Here is a 20,866-nt window from a genome sequence, read left to right on the forward strand (position 1 = left end):
AACAAGATGAAAAGGCAGAGAAGTACCCAGCAGGTAAAGGAACAGGATAAATGCCCACCAAACCAAAAAAAAGAGGAAGAGATAGGGAATCTACCTGATAAAGAATTCCAAATAATGATAGTGAAAATGATCCAAAACCTTGAAAACAAATTGGAGTTACAGATAAATAGCCTGGAGACAAGGATCAAAAAGATGCAAGAAAGAACTTCCCTGGTGGCTCAGACGGTAAAGCGTCTGCCTACAATGTGGGAGACCTGGGTTCAATCCCTGGGTCGGGAAGATCTCCTGGAGAAGGGAATGGCAACCCACTCCAGTATTCTTGCCTCACCCCCCAAAAAGCAGCTCAAAGAAATATTTTGGGCTTCCCTGATAGCTCAGTTGGTAAAGAATCCACCTGCGATGCAGGAGACCCCAGTTGGATTCCTGGGTCGGGAAGATCCCCTGGAGAAGGGAAAGGCTACCCACTTCAGTATTCTGGCCTAGAGAATTCCATGGACAGTCCATGAGGTCGCAAAGAGTGGGACATGACTGAGCCACTTTCACTTTCAAACCAACAATTTGCCCCATAATAATCATAGGGATAATAACCATAGAATAAATTAAAAAGAGTCAATATATAATGAATAATGTAATAAATGAGATCAAAAACACTCTGGAGGGAACCAACAGTAGAATAACGGAGGCAAAATACAGGATAAGTGAGGTAGAAGATAGAATGGTAGAAATAAATGAAACAGAGAGGAAAAAAGAAAAAAGAATTAAAAGAAATGAGGACAACCTCAGAGACCTCTGGGACAATGTTAAATGCCCCAACATTCGAATCATAGGAGTCCCAGAAGAAGAAGACAAAAAGAAAGACCATTAAAAATACTTGAGGAGGTAATAGTTGAAAACCTCCCTAAAATGAGGAAGGAAATAATCACCCAAGTCCAAGAAACCCAGAGAGTCCAAAACAGGATAAACTCAAGGTGAAACACCCCAAGACACATATTAATCAAATTAACAAAGATCAAACACAAAGAACAAATATTAAAAGCAGCAAGGGAAAAACAACAAATAACACACATGGGGATTCCCATAAGGATAACAGCTGATCTTTCAACAGAAACTCTTCAGGCCAGAAGGGAATGGCAGGACATACTTAAAGTGATGAAAGATAATAACCTACAGCCCAGATTACTATACCCAGCAAGGATCTCATTCAAATATGAAGGAGAAATCAAAAGCTTTACAGACAAGCAAAAGCAGAGAGAATTCAGCCCCACCAAACCAGCTCTCCAAAAAATGCTAAAGGATCTTCTCTAGACAGGAAACACAAAAAGGGTGTATAAATTCAAACCCAAAACAATAAAATAAATGGCAATGGGATCAAACTTATCAATAATTACCTTAAATGTAAATGGATTGAATGCCCCAATCAAAAGACAAAAACTGGCTGAATGGATACAAAAACAAGACCCCTATATATGTTGTTTACAAGAGACCCACCTTGAAACAAGGGACACATACAGACTGAAAGTGAAGGGCTGGGAAAAGATATTCCATGCAAATAGAGACCAAAAGAAAGCAGGAGTAGCAATACTCATATCAGATAAAATAGACTTTAAAACAAAGACTGTGAAAAGAGACAAAGATGGACACTACATAATGATCAAAGGATCAATCCAAGAAGAAGATATAACAATTATAAATATATATGCACCCAACATAGGAACACCACAATATGTAAGATAAATGGTAACAAGTATGAAAGGGGAAATTAACAATAACACAATAATAGTGGGAGACTTTAATACCCCACTCACACCTATGGATATATCAACTAAATAGAAAATTAACAAGGAAACACAAACTTTAAATGATACAATAGACCAATTAGACCTAATCGATACCTATAGGACATTTCACCCCCAAACAATGAATTTCATCTTTTTCTCAAGCGCACACGGAACCTTCCCCAGGAGAGACCACATCCTGGGCCATAAATCTAGCCTTGGTAAATTCAAAAAAATTGAAATCATTCCAAGCATCTTTTCTGACCACAATGCAGTAAGATTAGATCTCAGTAACAGGAGAAAAACTATTAAAAATTCCAACATATGGAGGCTGAACAACACGCTGCTGAATAACCAACAAATCACAGAAGAAATCAAAAAAGAAATCAAAATATGCATAGAAATGAATGAAAATGAAAACACAACAACCCCAAATCTATGGGACACTGTAAAAGCAGTCAGTGCTAAGGGTGAGGTTCATAGCAATACAGGATTACCTCAAGAAACAAGAAAAAAGTCAAATAACCTAACTCTACACCTAAAGCAACTAGAAAAGGAAGAAATGAAGAACCCCAGGGTTAGTAGAAGGAAAGAAATCTTAAAAATTAGGGCAGAAATAAACACAAAAGAAACAAAAGAGACCATAGCAAAAATCAACAAAGCCAAAAGCTGGTTCTTTGACAAGACAAATAAAATTGACAAACCATTAGCCAGACTCATCAAGAAACAAAGGGAGAAAAATCAAATCAACAAAATTAGAAGTGAAAATGGAGAGATCACAACAGACAACACAGAAATACAAAGGATCATAAGAAACTATTATTAGCAACTATATGCAAATAAAATGGACAACTTGGAAGAAATGGACAAATTCTTAGAAAAGTAAAACTTTCCAAAACTGAACCAGGAAGAAATAGAAAATCTTAACAGACCCATCACAAGCATGGAAATTGAAACTGTAATCAAAAATCTTCCAACAAACAAAAGCCCAGGACCAGACGGCTTCACAGTTGAATTCTACCAAAAATTTAGAGAAGAGATAACACCTATCCTATTCAAACTCTTCCAGAAAATTGCAGAGGAAGGTAAACTTCCAAACTTATTCTATGAGGCCACCATCACCCTAATACCAAAACCTGACAAAGATGTCACAAAAAAAGAAAACTACAGGTCAATATCACTGATGAACATAGATGCAAAAATCCTTAACAAAATTCTAGCAAACAGAATCCAACAACATATTAAAAAGATCATACATCATGACCAAGTGGGCTTTATCCCAGGGATGCAAGGATTCTTCAATATCCGCAAATCAATCAATGTAATACATCACATTAACAAATTGAAAAATAAAAACCATATGATTATCTCAATAGATGCAGAGAAAGCCTTTGACAAAATTCAACATCCATTTATGATAAAAAACCCTCCAGAAAGCAGGAATAGAAGGAACATACCTCAACATAATAAAGCTATATATGACAAACCCTCAGCAAACATTATCCTCAATGGTGAAAACCTGAAAGCATTTCCCCTAAAGTCAAGAACAAGACAAGGGTACCCAGTTTCACCACTATTATTCAACATAGTTTTGGAAGTTTTGACCACAGCAATCAGAGCAGAAAAAGAAATAAAAGGAATCCATATTGGAAAAGAAAAAGTAAAACTCTCACTGTTTGCAGATGACATGATCCTTTACATAGAAAACCCTAAAGACTCCACCAAAAAATTACTAGAGCTAATCAATGAATATAGTAAAGTTGCAGGATATAAAATTAACACACAGAAATCCCTTGCATTCCTATACACTAACAGTGAGAAAACAGAAAAAGAAATTAAGGAAACAATTCCATTCACCATTGCAACAAAAGGAAAAAAATACTTAGGAATATATCTACCTAAAGAAACAAAAGACCTATATATAGAAAACTATAAAACACTGGGGAAAGAAATCAAAGAGGACACAAATAGATGGAGAAATATACCGTGTTCATGGATCAGAAGAATCAATATAGTGAAAATGAGTATACCACCCAAAGCAATCTACAGATTCAATGCAATCCCTATCAAGCTACCAACGGTATTTTTCAGAGAACTAGAACAAATAACTTCACAATTTGTATGGAAATACAAAAAACCTTCAATAGCCAAAGCAATCTTGAGAAAGAAGAATGGACCTGGAGGAATCAACCTGCCTGACTTCAGGCTCTACTACAGAGCCACAGTCATCAAGACAATATGGTACTGGCACAAAGAGAAATATAGATCAGCGGAACAAAATAGAAAGCCCAGAGATAAATCCACGTACCTATGGACACCTTATCTTTGACAAAGGAGGCAAGAATATACAATGGGATTAAAGACAATCTCTTTAACAAGTGGTGCTGGGAAAACTGGTCAACCACTTGTAAACGAATGAAACTGGAACACTTTCTAACACCATACACAAAAATAAACTCAAAATGGATTAAAGATCTAAATGTAAGACCAGAAACTATTAAACTCCTAGAGGAAAACAGGCAAAACACTCTCCAACATAAACCACAGCAGGATCCTCTATGACCCACCTCCAAGAATATTGGAAATAAAAGCAAAAATAAACAAATGGCACCTAATTGAAATTAAAAGCTTCTGCACAACAAAGGAAACTATAAGCAAGGTGAAAAGACAGCCTTCAGAATGGGAGAAAATAATAGCAAACGAAGCAACGGACAAAGAATTAATCTCAAAAATATTCAAGCAACTCCTGCAGCTCAATTCCAGAAAAATAAGCGACCTAATCAAAAAATGGGCCAAAGAACTAAATAGACATTTCTCCAAAGAAGACATACAGATGACTAACAAACACATGAAAAGATGCTCAACATCACTCATTATCAGAGAAATGCAAATCAAAACCACAATGAGGTACCATTTCAAGCCAGTCAGAATGGCTGCTATCCAAAAGTCTACAAGCAATAAATGCTGGAGAGGGTGTGGAGAAAAGGGAACCCTCTTACACTGTTGGTGGGAATGTAAACTAGTACAGCCACTATGGAGAACAGTGTGGAGATTTCTTAAAAAACTGGAAATAGAACTGCCATACGACCCAGCAATCCCACTGCTGGGCATACACACCAAGGAAACCAGAAATGAAAGAGACACGTGTACCCCAGTGTTCACCACAACACTCTTTATAATAGCCAGGACATGGAAGCAACCTAGATGTCCATCAGCAGATGAATGGATAAGAAAGCTGTGGTACATATACACAATGGAATATTACTCAGCCATTAAAAAGAATACATTTGAATCAGTTCTAATGAGGTGGATGAAACTGGAGCCTATTATACAGAGTGAAGTAAGCCAGAAAGAAAAACACCAATACAGTATACTAATGCATATACATGGAATTTAGAAAGATGGTAATGATAACCCTGTATGCGAGACAGCAAAAGAGACACAGATGTATAGAACAGTCTTTTGGACTCTGTGGGAGAGGGCGAGGGTGCGATAATATGGGAGAATGGCATTGAAACATGTAAATTATCATATGTGAAACAAATCGCCAGTCCAGGTTTGATGCATGATACAGGCTGCTCGGGGCTGGTGCACTGGGATGACCCAGAGGGATGGTATGGGGAGGGAGGTGGGAGGGGGGTTCAGGATGGGGAACACATGTACACTCATGGCAGATCCATGTCAATGTATGGCAAAACCAACACAATGTGGTAAAGTAAAAAAAAAAAATCTCAAGCTAAGGAGGTCTCTCGATAATTTCATGTTATGATGCACATTTAAAAAATAGTGGCAAAAGAAAAAGAAAAACAAAACAATCAACAACAACGAAAAATGGTGCCACGTAGAAAGGAGCTGGGGTACACTGACACGGCTGCTCTGCCGGCAGCTCCAGGCTCTGCCTGCAAGTTGAGGGGATCTGCACACACCTGGAACCCATCTTCCATGGCATATAAGCTAGGAAGCTTTGTTCTAGAGTCTACAGCAGTGGTTCACTCGGCTGCTCATCAGAATCACCAGGGGAGCTTTCAAAACAATCTCAATCCCCCATCACTCTGCCCCAAGCCAAGTTACATGAGAATGTCTCCAAGAACCAGAGGCACCATTGTTCTTAAAACTCCCTAGGTGGTTCCAATATGCTCCGTGGGCTGAGAGCCACTGTCCCCAGCGCTTTGCAAATATGAACATGTTATGGGAATCACCTGGAAATCTTGTCCAAGTGCAGGCACTGACTCGTGCACTCATTGTTGAAGGAGACCAGAGATTCTGCCCTACTAATGACCCAGGTAATGTCAACGGTACTAGCTCGCAGACCCCTATTTGAGTAGCAAAGATCTAGGGCAGCAGTTCTCAAACTCTGGCGGTATCAAAACCATCTGGAAAATTAAGGAATAGTAGATGCCCAGGCTAACAGAAGTTAAATATCACCTAGGCCTCCATTTTTACCAACTTCTCCAGATGATTCTGATATGCACCAAAGTTTGAGAACTACTGACTCAAGTGTTAAAGAAAGTTGAAAAAAAGAAATCCACAAGAAAGGTGTGTCAGATATTAGCAAATACCATATATGAGAAATAGCCAAAACTAAGACACAAGCCAGATAAAACAGAGAAACTGACAGATAAGCATATGGCAATAGATTTGTGATAGAGTTCCATATAAACTTGGCACAGAGAAGTTTCCAAAATGAAAAGACATTTTTTTAAAAGGAAGAGTAATTTTAAAATAGAGCTTTGGGAGAACTAAAAAACGCTGACCTCCCTGGCCCTGAGAGAATGGGCATTTTTAATGAGAGGAGGACAGAGGAAGAGGAGAGTGGTGTCAGAGCATCGAGCCCTTTGAGGAGAGAGGTACATTTCTGTGCAGGAGCCACAGGGAGGGACTAAGGCCCTGAAGTGAAAGACAAAAAATGCCCAAAAGGACAAGGGGGTAAGATAAACACATATTTTAAGTTTTTGCCTGAGGCTATCCCTGAACTTTTCAAAAGAAAAAGAAATTTCTCAGTATCCTCCTATGATGCAGATGGCTCACTCTGCCTGCCTAAGACACGGTGCTGTGATGTGAAATATTAGAAGTATACCTCAGCTACAATATGGCTTTAATGGCTTCTCTAAACCTGTTTCCCAAATTAACCACTATTTATATCATCATTTCTCTGGGATAAAAGTTCATTGAAAACACGTTGTAATTGATCACCTAAAGCCCTTCTGGAAGAAGGTGGCTTTAAATCCTACAATTTTAGCTTGATTTTTAACTTTTCTCAATATCAAAATAAATGGTAAGGATATCACACCAGAAAAGATACGCAGGCATGATGTTAAAGAAGACAACTCATAATTCTAGTTTGAAAAACAAATCCTCAAGAATGCAAACCACATTAAGCCATAAAAGGGGCCAAAAAAGATCATAATCATTCCTTCTCTTTTGTCTCAAATAGAAAAAGTTAACAGATCAGCTGGCATCATTTATTCCCTGAACTCTCTCCTGCACTTTGTTCCTCTGGGAGAGGCTGGAAAGCTGCCACCCCCACCCCAGAACTCTCAGTGGTTGAACAGCAACACCTGGCAGGCTTCTCTCTGTTGGGGAGGTGAGCTCTTAGGCACCGATGAAGGCAGGTCCAGGTAAGTCAGCCAACGTCTATTTTCAGGATGATGTACTAAGGGGGAGGGGCAGGCCCTTCAGGAATATCAGCCTGAACAATCAGATGAGAATTTGATGTTGTTTAAAATGTATTGTGAGGCTATTCTGTACCCATCCCGGCTTAAAGGCCTCCAAATGTCTCCAGTCTGCCTTCATCAGGTATGCACTGCCAATGTATGTATTTCCTCCAGAAAAAAAAAGTGAGGGGACTTAGTTCTGGGTTACATTTGTCTGTAACGAGGCTCCCCAATGGTTGAAATTCTTAGCTGGTCTCAAAGCTATAGCCACTGCCATCTGCCCTCCTGAACAGCCCAGGAATTTCTTAGAAGGGAGGGGAAGCAGCCAGCCTCCTAGCTCCTCTTCTCCAAGAAGAATGGGCAGGTAATACCCTTTCTTGTGCTCCCTCACATATGACCAGCTCTGGCATAACTTTATAGCTTTTTCGCCTCCTTGTGATCACAAAACCCTAAGGAAATCAAAACTGGCTTCTTTTCACAGGAATATTAAGAGCCCATGCCAAAAACAGAACCAATCAGAAGAAACAAAAAAAGCTATCTTGGCCTGAAAAATGCTTTGCAAACAGAGACCATAAATGTGTCCTGGACACCTGGACCCAAGGCATCTGGAGACAAACGATGAAATGCCAGACCAGCAGGAGGTGCTGAGGTAACTTGGTGGGGACAGGGGAAGGCTCAGCCTCCTGGGAATGAGAGAGTAACCAGCCCCCAGCTCACACAATACATGACACCCAGACGAACTGGGACGTTCTGCCAGGTTGGAATTGGTGCCTCTACCATGAAAAATGACTTTCTAACAGTCGACGGCCACAGCAAGTCCCTTTAATCTAAAGAGTTCTGAGTAACCTGAACTCCTGATAGAACAATTCTGTCACACAATGCCCACTGATAAAGATCAACAGGGCTTGGAAGAGAAAGACAAATACCATATGGTATCACTTATGTGTGGGACCTTGAACTTATCTATGAAACAGACTCACAGACATAGAGAATAACAGCCTTGTGGTCGCTGGCGGGGTGTGGGCAGGGGGTGGAGGATTGGGAGTGTGGGGTTAGCAGATGCAAACCATTAAATATAGGATGGATGAACAAGTTCCTACTATACAGCACAGGGAACTATATTCAATATCCTGTGACAAACCAAAAAAGAATGCATATATAACTGAATCACCCCGAGGTACAGCAGAGAGTAACACCACACTGTAAATCACCTATCCTTAAATAGAATAAACTTTTTTAAAATAAATAAATAAAAACCCAACAGTGCCCTGAGCTGATGAGGCATTCTAAGCAATGGGAAGGGCCACCCAGACCACCTGGCCTGCCCGGGCACCCCCACTACCAGCCACTCTCTAGACATGTTTAATGTCCTTCAAAGCACCAATTCCTGTCCGTGGATTCCCACCAGACTATAAGCGCCACGAGATACATACCTGACACTAGCCCTTGACCTCCGGTGTATAGAAGAGTGGGGCTAATTATAAGTTAAAAGGAGGAGAAAGAAGTGAGGACAGGACAGTGAATTGTGTCTCCAGAGTATTAAAATAGCAGAGACATCACTTTGCCAACTAAGGTCCGTATAGTCAAAGCTATGGTTTTTCCAGTAGCCATATATGGTAAGAGTTGGACCATAAAGAAGGCTGAGTGCCGAAGAATTGATGCTTTCAGCATCAATTGTGGTGTTGGGAAGATGCTTGAGAGTCCTTTGGACAACAAGGAGATCAAACCAGTCAATCCTAAAGGAAATCAACCATGGATATTCATTGGAAGGTCTGATGCTGAAGCTCTAATACTCTGGCCACCTGATGGAAAGAGTCGACTCATTGGAAAAGACCCTGATGCTGGCAAAGATTGAGGGCAGGAGAAGGGGGCAACAGAGGATGAGATGATTATGCAGCATCACTGACTTCAGGACATAATTTGAACAAACTATGAGAGAGAGCTGAAGGACAGGGAAGTGAGGCATGCTGCAGTCTATGGGGTCACAAACAATCAGATACAACTTAGCAACTGAACAACAACAAATCAATTCTGAGCACGTTTTCAACTACAAGTCAAAACACAATATCTGCAGGAACCCTGGGCGTATGTTACTCTTACACTCAGGGAACCTTACCTCCCCTCAACTCTAATTAGGAGAAAGCCTTCTTCCATGAATGAGCTCTACACAATGCTGCGAGATAGAGGAAAAGGCAATGCCGTCATCGGTTCTCAGTTCAAAAGTGCATAATTTTTAAAATCAAAGACTAGATTAGCTTAGAAAAAGAAAGGAATGGTAGGCATCCGTAGCATTTTTCAACTTAATTGTGTGACTGTGATTGGGTATGTCTGTGTGTGTGGAGAGGCAGATGAGGGCCCAAAGCACACATCTGTATTAAAGATTAAAACCTTATTTTTAAACTTAATGACTAATGACTTCCACTTGATCCCCTCACTCCTCAGCAGGACTCTTCTCTAGACAACATATACTTATTTCTAATCTCTCTAGGGAAAGAAGAAATAGAAAATAATAGGATTACATTGGTTTAACAGAAAGGAAGATTATCTCCTGAAGAAATACAGGAAATTTTCCCCCATGACTTATTAGCCTCATCAAAAACTCAGACCATAGTCAGAATTCATGAGGTTACCTTAGACAGTGGGTAATAGATGTGTTCTGCTCCACATCAACAGAAAGGTCAAGAAAATCTTCATCTTTGCTGCTAACCTGAAGCAAAAAAAGGAAAAAGTATTAGGTATAAAATACATAACAGACAAGCAGGTGTAATTTTGAATACTTACAGGGAACCAAAACCCGTAACTACAGTTAAAGGCAGGTGTGACTTTGTATATTCACTGGCAACTGGTTAACCTTGAAAACAATCCCAAGCAAGAGAAAACTCTAAATTCTTAGAAAACTCTAAAGCATACCTATATCCCAGCTTTGACTCAGGCTTTTCACAATTATAACTCAACCAGATTTCTCTTCCTGTCCTTTCATCTCTCCCACTGTTTCAAAGCAAGAAGTATCAGACAGGTATCCTTACAGCTCAGCCTGGCAGAATGGTTAACAATGGAAACAGAAAAATGACAAGAGCCTTATAAACCTATTGCTCAGATGACTGCCCTCCATTAAGCTGTCTGCACTTCCTGCCAGTGCCCTGAAATCACTCCCTTCCTCTGGTGCCTCGTCATTCAAACTGTATGTGGGGCCAGGGAGCTGAAAGTGCTATGGGCCAGAGGGTCACCCTACCTGCACACACAGCTGTCCTCTGGCCCAGCAAGTGCCATCCTGCAGAATGCCCATTGCTGTCTGGGGTACCACCCAGACCTGGAGCTTGGGCTTGGGCTGCTTTGCTTGCTAAGTCACTTCAGTCATGTCCGACTCTTTGTGATCCCATGGACTATAACCTGCCAGGCTCCTCTGTCCATGGGATTTTCCAGGCAAGAATACTGGAGTGGGTTGCCATGCCTTCCTCCAGAGGATCTTCCCGACCCAGGGACTGAACCCACATCTCTTATGTCTCCTGTGCTGGCCGAGTTGATCATCAGTCCCGACTATTTCTCAGCCTGCACAGCTAACACCACACCACTTCTGGGTCTGTACTTAACGAAGCTCACCAGCTAGCCTAGCATTTCACCATCTTGGAGTAGGAGGGACAAACTAGCCCAGCAGCAACTTTAAGATGCCCAGTCACCTAGCAGCAAACAAAAATAATACGCCTATAAATGTGACAACTATCCTAGGAGCCAGTACTCCAACATTCAGAGATGTGGACACAATCCTTCATGCTTTTATTAGCACACCGAAGAATGGGTACTGGCAGTTGCCCAGCTCCATGTCCTGTCTCTGCTACTTACAGTGGATGACTTTAGCCACTCTGTACCTCAGTTCCCTCATCTGTAAAGTGGGAGAAGAGTAGCTATTTCATAAAGTTGTTATGAGAATGAAATAAACTAATACATGTAAAGTGCTTTAAGAAGTCAGTACTCAACAAATCCAGGAGGGGCAAAATATTTTAAATGGTCTAAAATGGTCAAATAGTAGGGAATGGGTTACTATGTTGTGGGCATAATATTACATGAAATACGGGACTCCTCTCCTGCACTTCCGCCACCACCATGAGAAAGGTAACCCAGGCTGGCCCCGTGACTGCTCCCCTGAAGAAGATGAGAGCCCACAGAGGAGAGTGTTCTCACTAAGGTGTCCTGGCGAAGCCCAGACTAGAGCTCAACCCCCACCAGCCTGTGGATACATGTGTGAGACAGCTGAGATGCAGACCCACAGGTCTGGGTAAGGCCAGCTGGATCAGGCAACTCCCCACCAACCCAAGGCTGCAGAATTATAGTGAAAATAAATCAGAGTTGATTTAAGCCTCAGAGTTTTGGGGAAGTCTGTAGCAAAGCAACAAATAACCAACAGAACTACTTAACATGACAGGCATTTCTCCTTTCATTGCACCTGGCAGACAGTGTGTTTTTTCTAATTTGAAGATTTGTGGCAACTATGTGTCAGGCAAGTCTATTCGGTAACATTTGCTCACTTCATGTCTCTGTGTCACATTTTGGTAATTTTTGCAACATTAAAAAATTTTTCATTATTATGTCTTATGGTGATCTGTAATCAGTGATCTTTGATGTTACTTCTATGGCTTACTGAAGGTTCAAATGATGATTATCATTTTTTAGATTTAAGTATTTTTTAATTAAAGTATTATACATTTTTTAAATGCAATGCTATTGTACACTTAAAAGACCACAATACAGTGTAAAAATAACGTTCACATGCACTGGAAAACCAAAAAATTTGTGTGACTTGCCTCTTTGTAATATTCACTTTATTGCAGTGGTCTGATACTAAACTCGCAATACCTCCAAGGTATGTCTGTATATACTTTTTATTTTTATTCATTTATTGTCAGTTTCCCCCTTACTAAAATGAAAGTTTGAAAGACTGGCTTCAGTAATGACTAAGATCCTGTCTTCCAGCACTCCTCCAGAAAACTATAAACTCAGATAAACCAACAGAGAAGAAACAAAGACAGGCAGATGGGCGGTTCACATTTGGGAGGAGGAAGAGTTGCAAAGGATGAATTCATAGTTTCACAGCCTTTAGCTGGGGATTCATGGGGGGAAAATGCAATCTTTCTGGTTTAGGAGGCAGAAAAACCATCCTGGGAAACCATGTCCACTGAGAACGGAAAAAATCTGAGAAGGTATTCCCAACTCTGGCTGCCCACATCTCTGGCTGACCCCTGAGCCACGCTCACACCGAGTACACTCACAGCAACACGGCTGGAGACAAGAGGGCTGACCCAAGAGTCAAGCTGCTGCCTGAGAAACAGAGTCTGCAGTTTGAGTCCAACCAACACAACTACCTGCTAAAACTTAAGAAACTCATCGAAGAAAAACAGCAGAACCCAGAGACTCTCAAACTTAACATTCTTAGCGTCCTAGATATGATCCAAACTTACCATATGTGAAGAATCAGGAAAATGGAAGATATTCTTAAGTAAAAGGAAATAACTGAGACCAATCCTGGGATGCCCCAGATGTTGGAAGTAACAAACAATGATTCTAAAGAAGCTACTGTAACTATCTTCAATAAAGTGAAATATAATATATTCACCGTGAACCAAAACATAAGACTGCAGAGAAATAGAAACAAACAAAAAAAGAATCAAATGGAAATTCCAGAACTAAAAAATTAATAAAGAGTCTGATGCTGGGAGGGATTGGGGGCAGGAGGAGAAGGGGACGACAGAGGATGAGATGGCTGGATGGCATCACTGACTCGATGGAAGTGAGTCTGAGTGAACTCCGGGACTTGGTGATGGACAGGGAGGCCTGGCGTGCTGCGATTCATGGGGTCGCGAAGAGTCAGACACGACTGAGCAACTGAACTGAACTGGACTTAACAGAGATCTGGAGAGAGATCAGTGGATTTGAAGACAGAACAACAGAAATTATCCAATGAGAAGAATAAAGGAAGAAAAAAGATTGAAATAAAAATTAATACTCATAAACCTGTTAGAAAATATCATAAACTAACGGGAGTCCCGGAAGGGGAGGAAAGAGAATAGGGCAGAAAAACTATTTGACAAATAATGGCTGAATATTCCCTAAATTCAGTGAAAGATATACATTTATAGATTGAAGATATTCAACAAGAATCAAGCAGGATAAATACAAAGAAGGCCAGCCAAGGTCAAACTGCTGAAAGCCAAAGGTGAAAAAGCAAATCTTAAAAACACGTAGAGAGAAATGACACATTACAGGGAGTTCCCTGGTGATCTAATGATTGGAATTCTGGGCTTTCATGACTGTGGCCCCAGTTCAAATCCTGGTTGGGGAACAGAGATCCCACAATAAACAATTTTTTTTTTTTTTTTTCAAAAAATGACACATTACCGGAGAATGATTTCACTGGAAGCTGGTCTCTCATCAAAAATTCAAGGGCCAGAAGACACTGAACTTGTTTAGTGTGCTAAAGGAAAAACTATCAGAACAGAATTCCTGTATCTGATAAATATATCCTTCAAGAATGAAGACAAGAAAATGAACAGAATTCATTATTAACAGAATTGCACCACAAGAAAGGTTAAAGGAAATTCTTTAAACCAAAAGTTACCAGATGGAAATCCAGATCTCAAGAAAAAATGAAAAGCATCGAAAATGGGAATTGTGATTTTGTCTTGTGGGGGTTATAATATGTGTAAATGTAATACATATAATTACAGCATAAAAGACAAGGAAGGTTGGGGTGGAAGGAATAGGCACCTACACAGTTATGAGTTAACTATGTTTTATGTGAAATGTAACATTAGTATTGGGAGAAGGCAATGGCACCCCACTCCAGTACTGTTGCCTGGAAAATCCCATGGATGGAGGAGCCTGGTAGGCTGCAGTCCATGGGGTCGCTAAGAGTCAGACACGACTGAGTGACTTCATTTTCACTTTCCATTTTCATGCACTGGAGAAGGAAATGGCAACCCACTCCAGTGTTCTTGCCTGGAGAATCCCATGGACGGAGAAGCCTGGTGGGCTGCAGTCCATGGGGTCGCACAGAGTCGGACACGACTGAAGCGACTGGGCAGCAGGCAGCAACATTAGTATTAGGTTGGTGCAAAAGTAATTGTGGTTTTGCAATGTTGAAATTTGCCATCTGATACTGGAATACGTTTTAAATAAATGTGGTTTTGTTATACATCATTTTAAAACACATTTCTCACTTTGTTTTTTGCTAATGATTTATTACTTGCTGTTCATTTTATATTTATTTTAGACTATGGAAATGACATTAGACAAAAAGCAAATTCAAGCGATTTTCTTATTTGAGTTCAAAATGGGTCATAAAGCAGCAGAGATTAACTTTCAGCATCAACATGTTTGGTCCAGGAGCAGCTAACGGACGTACAGTGCAGTGGGGGTTCAAGAAGTTTTGCAAAGGAGACGAGAGCCTTGAAGATAAGCAGTGCAGTGATCAGCCATTGGAAGTTGACAATGACAAACTGAGAGACATCATTGAAGCTGATCCTCTTATAATTACAGAAGTTGCCAAAGAACTCAACGTTGATCAATTCTGTGGTTGTTCGGCATTTGAAGCAAATTGGAAAGGTGAATAAGCTTGATAAGTGAATGTTTCATGTGTTAGTCACTCAGTCATACCTGACTCTTTGCGACCCCATGGACTGTAGCCTGCCAGGCTCCTCTGTCCATGGGATTCTCCAGGCAAGAATAGTGGAGTGGGTTGCCATGCCCTCCTCCAGGGGATCTTCCTGACCCACGAATCGAACCTGGGTCTCCTGCACTGCAGCTGATTCTTTATCATCTCAGCCACCAGGGAAGCCCTGAATGCCTCATGAGATGACTGCAAATCAAAAAAAATTGTCGTTTTCAAGTGTCATCTTTCCTTATTCTACACAAGTACAACGAACTATTTCTTGATTGGATTGTGACACTGGACGAAAAGTGGATTTTATATAATAACTGGCGATGACCAGCTCAGAGGCTGGACTGTGAAGAAGCTCCAAAGCACTTCCCAAAGCCAAACTTGCACCAAAAAAAGGTCATGGTCACTGTTTGGTAGTCTGCTGACTGATCCACTATAGCTTTCTGAATCCCAGTGGAACCATTGTAGTGAGAAGTACGCTCAGCAAATTGGTGAGATGCACCGACAACTGCAGCACCTTGCAGCCAGCACTGGTCAACAGGAAGGGCCCGATTCTTCTCCACGACAACACCTGACTGCACATCACACAACCAACATGCTAAAAGTTGAACAAACTGGGCTACGAAGGTTTGCCTCACTCGCCACATTCACCTGACTTCTTGCCAATCAACTACTGCGTCTTCAAGCATCTCCACAACGTTTGCAGGGAAAACACGTCCACAACCAGCAGGAGGCAGAAAGTGCTTTCCAAGAGTTCCTCAAAGCCCAAAGCACGGATTTTATGCTAAAGGAATAAACAAACTTATTTCTCAGTAGCAAAACTGTGTTGATTGTAATGGCTCCTATTTTGATTAATAAAGATATGTTTGAGCCTAATTATAATGATTTAAAATTCACGGTCCAAAACTGCAATTACATTTGCACCAACCTAGTAACTTTAAGTGGACTGTGAAAAGTATACTATATTCTCCAAAGATACACTAAGAGAAAAATGTTAATGGAATTATTAAATATAATACATATACATATACATGCACAAATCATCCAAAAAGGGGAAAGAAAAAAAAATCGGAGAAAGAGGAATAGAGCTCAGGAGGAAAAACAGAAAATAACGGAGCATCAAACCCAACCATGTTAATAATTAAACACTTTTTTTCAAGTGAAAGTTTTAAGTTGGACTTTTTTTGAAAAGCAAGACCAGTTATATACTGTCCACAAGAGCTATACCTTAAATATAAAGAAATAGATAAGCTAAAAATAAATGGGTGGAAAAGATATACTATGTAAAGAGTCAAGATGCATATATAGTGGACTATTTAATATAAGAAAATAGATTTTAGACAAAATTATAAGTAAAAAAACTATTTCCTAGCAATTGGGTCAATTTACTAGAAAAACATAATAAAAAATACAGAAGTCCTTCATAGAAGTGTGAAAGTGAAAGTCGCTCAGTCGTGTCCGAGTCTTTGCAATCCCAAGAACTATATACACTCCTTGGTATTCTCCAAGCCAGAATACTGGAGTGGGTAGCCGTTCCCTTCTCCAGGGAATCTCCCCAACTCAGGGACTGAACCCAGGTCTCCCACACTGCAGATTCTTTACCAGCTGAGCCACCAGGGAAGCCTAAGAATTCTGGAGTGAGTATAGCTTATCTTCTCTCCAGGGGATCTTCCTGACCCAGGAATCAAACTGGGGTCTCCTGCATTGCAGGCGGGTTCTTCACCAACTGAGCTACTAGTGAAGCCCTAGTTTTTTGTAGCAAAGTCTCAAAAATATATGAAGCTGGAACACTTCACCAAGAAAAAAAGAATGAACCACATACTATAACGCAGATGAACTACAAAAATGATATGCAAGTAAAAGAAATCAGATACAAAAGACTACATTTGTATGATTCTAATTATATGAAATGCTCAAAAAAGGTAAATATCTGAAGACAGAAGTTGATATAATCCCACAAGATGATGTCACATTCCCATTCTTGATGCTGCTCAATACAAAGGATCTTATTGGTGTGGTGGAAAAGTTTTAAAACTGGATTATGGTTATAGTTGCATAATCCAGCAAATCACCAAAAAAATATATATATATTTTTTGCACTGAATGGATAAATTTTATGGTACATAAACTGCACCTCAACAAAGTTGTTTTTAAAAAGTAGAAAAAAATTCATGAAGCAAAAACTGACAGGATTAGAGGGAGAAATAAGACAATCCCACATTATGGTTAGATATTTTAACATTTCTTTCTCAACAAATGACATAAAACCCGGGGGGTGGGGGCGGGCAGGGGAGTTAAGAAAAACACAGACAATCTGAATAACTCTACCAATCATCATGACCTACTGATACTTAGAGAATACTATACCCAACCACTACAAAATACAAATCATTTTTGACTCAATGGTTCTTAATAAGGGAAACTTTGCCTTTCAGGGGATATTTGGCCATGTCTACAGACATCTTTGTTGTCATATCTTTGGGGATGCTACTGGCATCCAGTAGGTAGAAGCTAGGGATGCAGCTAACCATGCTCAGAGCAGTACCCCACAACAAAGAAACATTGGATCCCAACGGTTAATAGTTCTAAGGTTGACACACCTTGTTTTCAAGTACATTTACCAAGACAGACACTGTGTTAGGATCCAAAACATGTTACAGTAAATTTTAAAAGACTGAAATCATAAAGAATATATTCCTTAACCAAAACAAAGTGAAATTGGAAAACATTAAGAAACCTGGGAAAACACCAAGTGTTCGAAAATTAAACAACATACTTCTAAGCAATACATGAGTAAAAGGAAAAGAGACACAAGAGAAATTAGAAAATATTCTGAGCTAGTGACAAAGAAAACATCAGGATTTGAGAGACGCAACCAGCACTGATTGCGTGATAAAAGGAAAAAGTATAACTTTAAACATGTACGTTAGTAAATAAAAGAGCAGGGACTGTCTTTTCTGTTTGCTTTAACTGCTATATCTCTAGTACATAACATAATTTCCATTATTTAATAGATTCATATTACTATTCACTAAATAAATGAATACATAACTGAACAAAAGACTGAACAAATGAAAAGATATCGAAATGCCAACAGTGGCATCTGGGTGGCAGAATTATGGATGATTTACTGTTTATACATTCTTGTTCCTGATTTTTAAAAACATAATTCACGGGTAGTATATTTTTTTCATCAGTAAATCTTTTTAAAAACTCAAATGGCCCTTCTTTGAGAGATAATAAAAGGATTCTAGCCAACTGAAGTTCACACATAATTTAGATAGTTCTACTCAAGTTCTTGTACTTAAAGGGGGATAAAAACAAAGAAACACTGTCTCCCTTTAGATGCAAATCTTTTCCTCTACTTAATTATTCTAGGGAGAGGGAAGAAAGGTACACATCTAATTAAAGGACTGGAGAAAGTTATTGTAACTTTCTCAATTCCCAGTGCAAACTGTTTCCAGAATTAAGAGTGAGCAAGCACTGCTCAGGTGGGTGAGCCACGCCAGGGACATCAAAACACAGCACTAACTCTTTCATGGGGATTTTTCTCTCTCCCTCTCCCTGTCTCAGACTGACATAGTCAAAAGCAGTGAGTGATCAAGCAATTTCCCCCCCCTCCCTTTTCTCTCTTCCCAGGAAACTGCCAGAAAATAAAACCATTTTCTTCCCACACAGAAGAATCTCATTCTGGTCTAAGTGAAAACACAGCTTGTCTCCAAGGAAACATATATATCGCTAAGACTCCAATACTCTCAGCAGGTACAGGCTACATCTTATTCTCCTTTCTTCCCTCCTGATTCTGGGCATGGACTTCCTCAGAAACTAATTTTAAAAGAGTGGAAGAGATCCTACTTGCTCTTCTTTTTAATTACAAATTAATAGAACAAATTAATATACAGGGCATACATAAAAAATCAGGAGCTTTGCTAAAAGTCCTGAGTAATTAAAATCCTATTCAAATGTGCTTCTAAATTCCCAGCAGCCTTTGCTAGGCTTAACAGTAAAGGTGACCAGGTGGCAGCTCCATGCTGTTCAGCCAGGAACTGAAAACTGGCTTAGAGGTGATGCCAAGAAGGTGGGCTCAGGAAAAGTGGCAATGACAGCCCATCTGAATCCCAGGAACCCAGCACCATTACTCAGCGACCACGTGCCCATCCCCCACTGCTCCTCTGTACAGGGCTCAGAAGCTCTACTGAATCAATTTTAACCTTGGCAAACAAAGCAAGAAGGAGCCTACAACTGGTACTTAATAAAGCAGCTCTTTAGACAAACTTTTGGCTCTAACAACAGATATAAATGCGTTAAAGCCACTGAGAAGCTATGAAAACCACAAATTTGCAAAGCAAAAACTTGGATTAAACAGAAGGGAGTGAAAATTAACAACAACAACAACAAAATTAAGCTCCAACTGGTGCAGCAAATCTTGTGACCCAAGCAGAGGACAACCAAGGGAGAGCTGAGGCTAGACTGGAAAATCCCATGCCTCAATTCTAAAGTACCTTGGTCAAGCTCATCTGGAAAATTCAGCAAAGGATGAGCCCCTTAAAATTGTCTCCCCAGTTCTATTGCAGAATGAAAACCGGCTGTTCTCCATAAACCTTTCCCTTGACATTTGCACTGCAATCCCAGGCAACATTTACAAAGGGTGAGACCCAGAAAAAGACAAAAATCATTGTTGTCTGAAAGCATGAAGACTGGCACAAAAGGTTTTTGCACAATTGGAGGAACTACCAGCTGAGGCTGCCCAGACAGCAAGGCTCCCCCAGGGGTCAATTTGCTGCTCCAGATCCAGTGTAGTTTAATCCCACTGTGAGCACTCACTAATGGCCTTGGCAATTCTGCTGGAAGCACTCTGAAAAGGCTGCTTGCCCTGGGCAGAGGACAGTACTCAAATGGGGCCCTATATTTCTCATCCTGTGAAGGAAAACTTTAACTTAAGGTCTTCTTTTACACTGAATTCTCAACGTTCTACAATAACAACGAAAAAGCCTGCAGACTATGTATTTTCTTAGAAAGTAGACGGCTTTCTAACAATCAGAGCTTTCTAAAAATGGAAGGTGTCGCCTGGGGAGATTGGGTTCCCTATCGCTGGACAGAATCCAGCAGATGCTGGTGACCAACTGGCTAGGACGTCACTGGAGGGACCTGGGCACAGGGCGAGAAAGGATTAGGTGACTCCTAGGCTCCCAACCAGTTACAGTCGCTAAGAAAATGGAGGTGATTATCCAAGTAACTCCAGAGCGGCGGTGGGGGTGGGGGGGACAACTCTTGCCACAAATCTAATCATTGCTATATAACACAGGAAGCCCAGTCTCTCGCTCTATGATGTAGAAGGGTGGGATAGGAGAGGGAAGGGAGGCTCAAAAAGCAGGGGAGATATATATAATTATGACTGATTCACATTGTTGTAGGGCAGAAACCAATACTGTAAAGCATTATCCTCCATTTAAAAAATAAATTAAAAAAATAAAATTGTGGTGGGGGGAAAAAGATCCAGGTTTTTCAAAATGCACCATCCTCCACAAAGACACAGTCTCATTGTTTTCTGCAAATGAAGTATAAATGGTTGGAATCCCACTGAAACAAACACTATGGTATGATCCAAAAGTTTTGGAGGAATCTTTGGGCACAGGCTTCTGATCCACAGTAACCTTCCACAAACTAACAGGCTCAGTAACAGGTTCTGCAAATCAGTCGTCTGGGGGTGCAACCTTTGTATTTTTTGGGATCAACTGACCTGTTCTTAGACAAAAAAAGAAATTACCAATGTGACTGAGCCTATC

The 20,866-nt window shown here is 40.3% G+C and overlaps 1 protein-coding gene across 2 annotated transcripts in view; it reads right to left on the minus strand.

Moving 5' to 3' along the window:
• Nucleotides 1-20,866, minus strand: part of USP46 (ubiquitin specific peptidase 46) — a 74,927-nt gene that overhangs the window by 17,259 nt on the left and 36,802 nt on the right. For both annotated transcript variants that reach the window (XM_019962744.2, XM_070791427.1), the window contains exon 5: nucleotides 10,060-10,136. In XM_019962744.2, the coding sequence (XP_019818303.1) occupies nucleotides 10,060-10,136 (77 nt within the window). The remainder of the gene's footprint in view (nucleotides 1-10,059; nucleotides 10,137-20,866) is intronic.

The sequence above is a fragment of the Bos indicus genome, chromosome 6, assembly GCF_029378745.1.
Source record: "Bos indicus isolate NIAB-ARS_2022 breed Sahiwal x Tharparkar chromosome 6, NIAB-ARS_B.indTharparkar_mat_pri_1.0, whole genome shotgun sequence".
Lineage (NCBI taxonomy): Eukaryota > Metazoa > Chordata > Mammalia > Artiodactyla > Bovidae > Bos > Bos indicus.